Genomic DNA, 8,353 nt, shown 5'->3' on the forward strand with positions numbered 1-8,353 from the left:
CACTTCAGTCAAAGAAACACTCGCCATAGTGGCTACGAGTGACCTATCAACCTTTGCAGGACACGTCTAGAACACCCATGGCTATTATCCCTGAAAATAATAGCTAATTTGACCAAATACTTTTGCTTAAAATGACCTCGGAAGTCGGCGAGATTCTGGCGCGATTTATATATTGAATAGGTAGACAACATTTAGGATTTATTTAAGTTTTATTTTTAATGTAGTCGATTTCGTTTTTCCAAAAATTGGCCTCCTCAATTCTGGAAGTCACCAGCCTCCAATGCACAATAGCTGTCTAACATAAGATAGTAGAAAACAACTGTGAATGTATGTCTACTTGTAGAAAATTATATATTGATAAATATAAAAATATATATAAAATTATATATTGATAAATAAATAAGCTAAATTGCTTATGGGTTAAATCATATTTTAAAACCTGCAAGGTGAAAGGTCAAGGTGAAAGGTCACTACTTCCTTTTTACTTTTTACCTTCCTTCTGCTGTCAGTGAAGCAGGTGTCTATCTGTCTATGAAGCTATCTGTGCAGAGAAGGAGGAAGAGAATGGAGGCAGAGAACGGAGTAACACGTGTAAGTAAAATATATGCGTGTGGTTACTATCAGTACATCTATTATAGTTTTCTAAAAATATTCAGTAAAGGAAATATCTTCCCCAACCAGATCCACCGAACCGTGAAAGACCGTTAGCATTAGCTAGGCTAGCTCGTTAGCATTAGCTGCGCTAGCATGACAAGACAATTAGTCCTTGGGCCAAACCATTTTTCATTACCAAATTCTGGGCAAATTCTAGATGTGATTATTGTATTCCTATACATCCCTAGATTATGTTTTGATATGATAGACCTTTTGGTTTGGCAGCTTATTAGTGGTTATCACAAGGTGGAGTGCTTTTCTTCAAAACCAGAGTTTTGACAGAAAAAGTCCCCTGCCATATCCTGCTCCCCTTCGTATGATTCGCGCGTAGCTGTGCTGTGGTTGTGATAGAGACATGAGCCTTTTCATGTTCTTTATGCGCCTGAGTCTCCTAAACACGTGGAGACCAACCCCGAGTCCATCAGAGATTCCTACGATGAGCTATGGTAACTTTCCCGCACCTACCCCCTACCGGTGAATGCCTAATTTTTGCGGTTTTCCGGAGGTATTGTGCGGTAGGTGCGGGAAAGTTACCATAGCTCAGCGTAGGAAGTTATGATCGACTCGGGGTTGGTCTCTACGTATTTAGGAGACTCAGGCGCATTAAGGGCATTAAGGGCATTAAGGGCCCATGTCTCTATCACAAGCACAGCCCGAGCTACGTGCGACTCCAGCGAAGGGGAGCAAAATATGGCAGAGGACCTTTTGATGGGTAAAACATTTTACCTAATAGATATCACCATGAAACTTCCCCAGTTGATTACTTACATTGAGACAATAATTTTTTGTATTACAAGTTTTCAGAAATGTTCTGTTTAAATATGCAAATGATGTATTATCTATTTAAAATATGAGTTAATTTGCATATCTTTAAAGAACATTTGGACCACAGATTGGATAAAGACAGTAATTAATTACTATACATCCCTAGATTATTATTTGATGTGATATACCTTGTTGGACGGCTGTTCTGCAGAAGATGGATGACATGCAAAAAAAAATGCGCCGCCGGGACACTCAAGAAGAGGTAAGGTTTAGAACTGTACTAGGAACTGTACTAAGAACTGTACTAGGAACTGTACTAAGAACTACTGTACTAGGAACTGTACCTTGTTGTCTAAGAGGATGGACACTCAAGAAGAGGTAAGGTTTAGAACTGTACTAAGAACTGTACTAGGAACTGTACTAAGAACTGTACCTTGTTGTCTAAGAGGAGGGACACTCAAGAAGAGATTTATAATTAGCCTTTTGTGAGTGCCAATACAGAAATGAGCTTTTAGTTGAACACCCAGTTTCAACATACTCATGTGTGTGGAGATGATGTACTCCAGTGTTACCTGTACACAGGCCTCCTCTGCTGCAGTGGTTCATAGGTTTGTAACCAGCCATTTTGTTCCCAATTAGCCTGATTTAGTTTTTGTTCTGATCTGTTCTGTTCTGATTCCTTTATTGTAGCCTGTTGGAATGTATGGAGCGGCTAAGAGGAGAAGAACAGATGAAGAAAGTGAAGACGTTCAAGAGAAGGAGAATGAAGGTTAGATCTGTTTAGTTTCTCCAGTTGCTGCAACTTCAACATTTGATTGTTTTGCTTCGAGCTGACACTGTTTTGACAGACTTTAGTGAGGAGAAGGATGACATAGAAGAAAGGGAGGAAAACAATGAGGCTGATGAAGAAGATGGTGATGGTGATCATGAAGATGATGATGATGGTGATGATGAAGAGGGTGAAGACGAAGAGGAAGACAACCAGAAATGCTATGACCTCAGGCAGAGAAAAGCAGCTGTTCGCTACCAGGCACCTCAAGATGGTTTGTTCATTTTGCTCTATTTAGACTTGACTTCAGATTACATTTTTGATTGATTGATTAATTGATTTGGTTTTTGGCAAATGTCAGTGTACTCTACCCAGCGGTACAAATGAAGATCCCCTTTTGTTGTTTACCATTTTAATTTCCCTTACTATATCCACAGAGCCAAGGAAGCAACGCACATTTTTCAAAACGCACTCCTCTCCATCCAGACGGAGGTATAGCTTTAGCTCTACTGCCCCAAGGAGCCCTTACACAAGGAGGGGCAGCAGGTCAGTCTTCTACGGCGCCACCCATTTCTCCCATAGACTTCTGATTATTTATACAAATTAGATGCTAAATGTGAAATACCTTGCTAAGATGCAAAAGTATATCCTGCATTATATGCATTCCAATATTATTCTCCCTATTCATGCTTCTTGTTCACCGATGCGTCCGCAGGAGTGGGTCTGATAGGTAAGATTCATTGTCGGTTGTAGGTGTGTGGTTTTGTCAGGTCCTTGTGGGTACTGTAATTGGTGGCACCTTGGTTGTTCGGCTGCATGGATAAGGTTTTTGCTTTAATTAATTAGTACATAGTTCTAAAAGTGTTTATTTGTTGGCTGTAGTTTTTAGTGATTGTGATGCTTGTTTGAAATCTGTATGTGACTGGTTGATGTTTGGCTGCCATGCTCCTCTTACTGATGTGATGTCCTGCAGAAGGAGACATGCCATCCACAGCAGCGACTCCACCTCCTCCTCCTCTTCATCATCTTCTGATGACGAGAAGTTTCAAAGGCGGAGAAGTAAGAGCCGGAACATGCCAATTAACAGGTAATTGTCATTGTGAATAATTATAATGTTTTTACTGATGGGCATTCTGGAAACACATGCAAAATGAACTGAATGAGTCAGTAAGGGGAGTAGTCTACAATTTCATCATTATTTCCCTCTGAGTGCATCATTGGTTATAGGTCATATTGACTATACATTGAACTATTGAACAGCCTACTGTTCATCAAAAAATCTCCCTATGGGGACAATAAAGTCAGTCAAATTCAGAGAGGTTTCACTATATTGTGTGTTTGCTCTGGGATTACACACAGATGCCTTCCCATGAATCTACTCAAAGAGGATTTGTTGGGAATCCAGAAGGACAGAATGAAGATCGGAGCAAGTCTAGCAGATGTTGATCCCATGCAGATTGACCAATCAGTAAGTCAACCAACATTGAGGGAGAACACCTTTATCGAGCCATGGGAGATGGGGTTGTGTAAGCAATGTACCAACATAAACAATGTTGTGTTTTCTAGGTGCGTTTTGACAGCATTGGTGGACTGACCAGACACATTTCTGCCCTGAAAGAGATGGTAGTCTTCCCCCTGCTCTACCCTGAGGTTTTTGAGAGGTTCAAGATCCAACCCCCAAGGTAACGGAAGGAATAGGATGTGATGTCATTTTGGATTCTATTTTTTAAAGTTTCATAATCAAGATCCGGGTAGGAAATTAGGAAAAGACTAAAGACTGATCCATCTGTTGATGTTTCCTAACCCGTCCTGTGTGTGTTCGCAGGGGCTGTCTGTTCTATGGCCCCCCTGGCACTGGGAAGACTCTGGTGGCCCGGGCGTTGGCCAACGAGTGTGGTCAGGGTGAGAGGAAGGTGTCCTTCTTCATGAGGAAGGGAGCAGACTGCCTGAGCGAGTGGGTGGGCGAGTCTGAGCGCCAGCTGCGCCTGCTGTTTGACCAGGTAACCAGTAACAACTTACACATGACTAGAGGTGGTAACACATGACACATGACTAGAGGTGGTGGTGGAGTTGGACTGTACAGTAGTACGCTGTATTACTCTTTTTTTTCTCTTTCTAAATGTGTGTTAAAAAAATAAAGTGAATGCAGGAATACTAAATATCATTCTCGTCATGTGAAATCTTTTAGGCATATCAGATGCGGCCATCGATTATTTTCTTTGATGAAATTGATGGTTTGGCTCCAGTTCGATCAAGCAGACAGGACCAAATACACAGGTAAGCCAGAAGGACTTTGACCATTATAAATTATGGAGTGGTCTTTTCATTCAACTTAAATTTACTACATGTACTAGTAAGACTAACAAGGCGCAAATTTACATGATGGGTTTTACTGTTGTCATTTGCTGTGATTAGTTTTTCTGTATTTGTTCTAATCTTTTAACAGCTCCATAGTATCCACTCTGCTTGCCCTGATGGATGGTCTGGACAGCCGTGGGGAGGTTGTGGTGATCGGGGCCACAAACCGCCTGGACTCCATTGATCCAGCGCTGAGACGACCTGGGCGTTTTGACAGGGAGTTCCTGTTCGGTCTCCCTGACAGAGAGGTAAGAGACGAGACACTCTGCTGTATAATGGCATCAAATTTTTTTTTTTACATATTTTTTACATGAACTTCTTTGTTCACTGTAGGCTCGGAAAGACATTCTAATTATACACACGAGAGAATGGAATCCCAAGCCATCTGACACCTTCCTGGAAGAACTGGCAGATAAGTGTGTTGGTATGTATAGCTTTAACAAACCAAAAAAATACACATTTGGATCTTCAAATACATATGTTCAAATTGTTTCCCCAGAATTAAAGTCATGCTCCATTTCCTAGGTTACTGCGGCGCTGACATCAAGGCGGTGTGTGCCGAGGCAGTTCTGTGTGCCCTGCGGCGGCGCTACCCCCAGATCTACTCCACCTCCCAGAAGCTGGTGCTGGACGTGGCCTCCATCACCATCGGCAGCAGGGACTTCCTGGCCGCCATGAGGAAGACCGTGCCGGCCTCCCAGAGGGCCGTGTCCTCCCCGGCCAAGGCCCTGTCGCCCGTCGTTCAGCCCCTGCTCTGCGCCCCTCTGCAGAGCGTGCTGGACACCCTGAGCAAGCTCTTCCCCCACGCTGAGGTGGGACTCAAGAAGAAGAAGAAGGACAACGGTGGGTCAACGGAGCCGAGAAACCATTTCGTATCGTTTTTGAATGTCATGGCCGTATCATAAGACACATCTTTTACCTCATGTGTTTCTTAGATGTTCCTGGTAATGATATGGAAGATGATCTTCTGTACAGTGAAGAAGAGGACTCGTCTGTTTGTGCCAACGGACTCCATCACAAGCAGGCCAAGGCTGCTAATGGCTTCTTACACTTCAACAGGTGTGTAACCCGCTGTCCATTTTTAAAGCAGAAACCCAAGGTCCTGTACAGTATGGTATGGCTGTTCTATCTTTCTCCTTTTCTCCTGCCTGACAGGAGTGTAGTGAGCCACCCCACCTCCTACCGCCCCAGGCTGCTGCTAGCAGGGCGTCCAGGCTCCGGGCAGAGCACGCACTTGGCCCCTGCCATGCTCCACGCTCTGGAGAAGTTCACTGTTTACACCCTGGACATGGCCGTGCTGTTTGGTGTCAGTACCACCGCCCCCGAGGAGGCCTGTGCACAGGTAACATTGGAGTACATCATAATCTCCATACATACTTATAGGTATGTTGAAACTGGGTGTTAAAACTTCAAATCGCTGAAGGTACAGTTCTAAACGTTGTTCTTGTAGATCTTCTGTGAGGCCAAGAGGACGTCTCCCAGCATCCTGTACATCCCCCACATCCAGCAGTGGTGGGACACCGTGGGCTCCGCTCTGAAAGCCACCTTCCTCAGCCTGCTCCGAGACATCCCCTCCTTCTCCCCCATCCTGCTGCTGGCCACCAGCAATGTGCCCCACAGCAGCCTCTACCAGGAGGTACGCCACCCTGAACGCTCCCCGTTCCCTTCGTTATGTGACCTAACCTAGTCTGTACAGATCTGCAGGGCATCAGGCAGCATCTGTACCTTATCGCATGCGTCACCACGTGTCTCACTTCAAGGTTACAGTGACAAAGTTACTCATTATTTGAAATGGTCTCGTGTCCTAAAGGTCCAGGATCTGTTCTGTATGAAGTACGGGGAAGTGTATCATGTCCAGGTCCCGACACAACAGGAGAGGAGGAAGTTCTTTGAAGACCTCGTCCTCAACCAAGCTGCCAAAGCTCCGTTATCCAAGAAAAAAGCAGGTAAGATGGGATATACATTTAAGATAAATCTGTCTCTTCAATCGAGTGTGTGTTTGTGTCTGTGCCTGTGAACTGACTGTGTCTGTGGGTGTTTGTGACTTGTGGCATCCGTGTCCTTCTGCTCCAGTGCTGGAGGTGCTGCCCCTGGCCCTCCCTCCTCCTCCCCGGCAGCTGACGGAGAAGGAGCAGCAGCAGCTGGAGGAGCAGGAGGAGGACACCCTGAGGGAGCTCCGTCGCTTCCTGCGCGACGTCACCAACCACCTCGCCCAGGACAAGCGTTTCAAGGCCTTCACCAAGCCGGTCGACAAAGAGGAGGTGAGGGGACAACAGAGAACTGGCACTCACTTTATCTCGAGAATAATAGAACAGAATCCAGAAGAACATCTCTATATAAATTGTACATACGTTAGATTACGTTCACAAGAACAAAGGGTGCAGTTGGTTGAATATTGTCAATTTGTAAAATTCCTTTGCTCGTGTTTTTTCCCTGTTTTTCCTCTGTCTAGGTGTCTGATTATGAAGCAGTTATAAAGCAGCCGATGGACTTGTCCACTGTCATCGCCAAGATTGATCTACATAAGTATGTTACGGTGAAGGAGTATCTCTACGATGTAGATCTCATCTGGCAGAACTGTTTGGAATACAACCCTGACAAGGATCCTTCAGGTGTAGCATTTTACTTATCTCACATATCTGTGGAGAATGTTCATTATGTGAATACTTCATAATCATACTGATATTTAGTGTAGCTCATGTTTACTGTGGTTCCCAGGTCGACAGCTTCGTCGTCGTGCCTGTGCACTGAAGGACACCATCCATGCCATAATCAGAGATGAACTTGACGAAGACTTTGAGAAGATTTGTGAGGATATCACAGAGTCCCGCAGCAAAAGAGGTGAAATGTGTTTCTATATTAGTTTTTTTTGGTTTTCATTTATACAGTAAAAGGTGTTGATACTTACCAGTTTAATCTGTTGAATTATTCTACAGCTCTGTCCTTTTCAAAGGGTGAAAGCAAGTATTCCCCATTGATTATGACCTCTCTCTTAGGTTGTTCAACTTCAAGGTTTGCTCCATCCTACTATCATGTTCAGCCAAAGCAGCCAAAAGCAGTGGCTGGACAGAACAATGATGAACGCCCCTCCAAAGAGCCTACAGCCTCTGCTCCCTCGGCTGTAAGCACACCACGCCACACAGGTTAGTTTTTCAGTTCTGCACAGTAGGGTTGGACAGTATCAAATTTGACACTGTTAAACTGTCCCCAAATTTTCCCGCGATATACATATTACCGCAGGATTAAAGAAAATCATATTGTGATGAATTTGAGACAGCGGCTGGTGAAAGGTGGACTAAAGCCCTACCTCCAGCATTTCTGCTCACCTGCTCAAACACCTTCTGTGAGCAGTGCTGAAAAATGCAGAGGAAAAAAAAAAAGAATGAAAGAAAACCAGCTAAAAATACTTTCGGTTTGTAATGAGACTAAGCGGAACAAATTGTATGTATTGGAGCAAAACATCAGTAAGAAGCCGATACATATAGGAACAGCTAAGCATTAGTTTGTTGCTTTAGCCATACAGTATTGGTGATGAGTAGATGATACTCATAAAACTGAGGTCCTTCTGATCTCCTTACTCACACTAATGTGTCTACCTGCAGGGTCCTCTAAGAAAAAGAAGCAAAAGCCGGTGGTCCAATGGGCTCATCACCGCAAAAGCCGGTGGTCCAATGGGCTCGCCTCCAAAGACAACTCGAATGTAGCAGAATCTGGAGGGGAAGAGGAGGAGGAGGAGGAGGAGGAGGAGGAGGAAGACCACGATGGGAAAGGTGTTGAGAGTGAGGATTGTGATGAACCAAGCCAGGC

The 8,353-nt window shown here is 44.2% G+C and overlaps 1 protein-coding gene across 1 annotated transcript; it reads left to right on the forward strand.

Moving 5' to 3' along the window:
* Window positions 1–1,344: 1,344 nt before the first annotated feature.
* LOC308164069 (ATPase family AAA domain-containing protein 2-like) lies at window positions 1,345–7,694 on the forward strand (the record flags this gene model as incomplete). Its single annotated transcript, XM_080538227.1, has 19 exons — window positions 1,345–1,366; window positions 2,268–2,462; window positions 2,626–2,738; window positions 3,151–3,275; window positions 3,548–3,656; window positions 3,755–3,870; window positions 4,014–4,188; window positions 4,377–4,465; window positions 4,635–4,794; window positions 4,880–4,970; window positions 5,072–5,389; window positions 5,482–5,605; window positions 5,702–5,888; window positions 5,997–6,182; window positions 6,357–6,492; window positions 6,620–6,807; window positions 6,999–7,158; window positions 7,265–7,387; window positions 7,543–7,694. The coding sequence occupies 19 exons, from the start codon at window positions 1,345–1,347 to the stop codon at window positions 7,692–7,694; spliced, it is 2,769 nt and encodes a 922-aa protein (XP_080394353.1).
* Between the last annotated feature and the right edge of the window lie 659 nt (window positions 7,695–8,353).

Source organism: Nansenia antarctica (genome assembly GCF_963989245.1).
Source record: "Nansenia antarctica genome assembly, chromosome: 8".
Lineage (NCBI taxonomy): Eukaryota > Metazoa > Chordata > Actinopteri > Argentiniformes > Microstomatidae > Nansenia > Nansenia antarctica.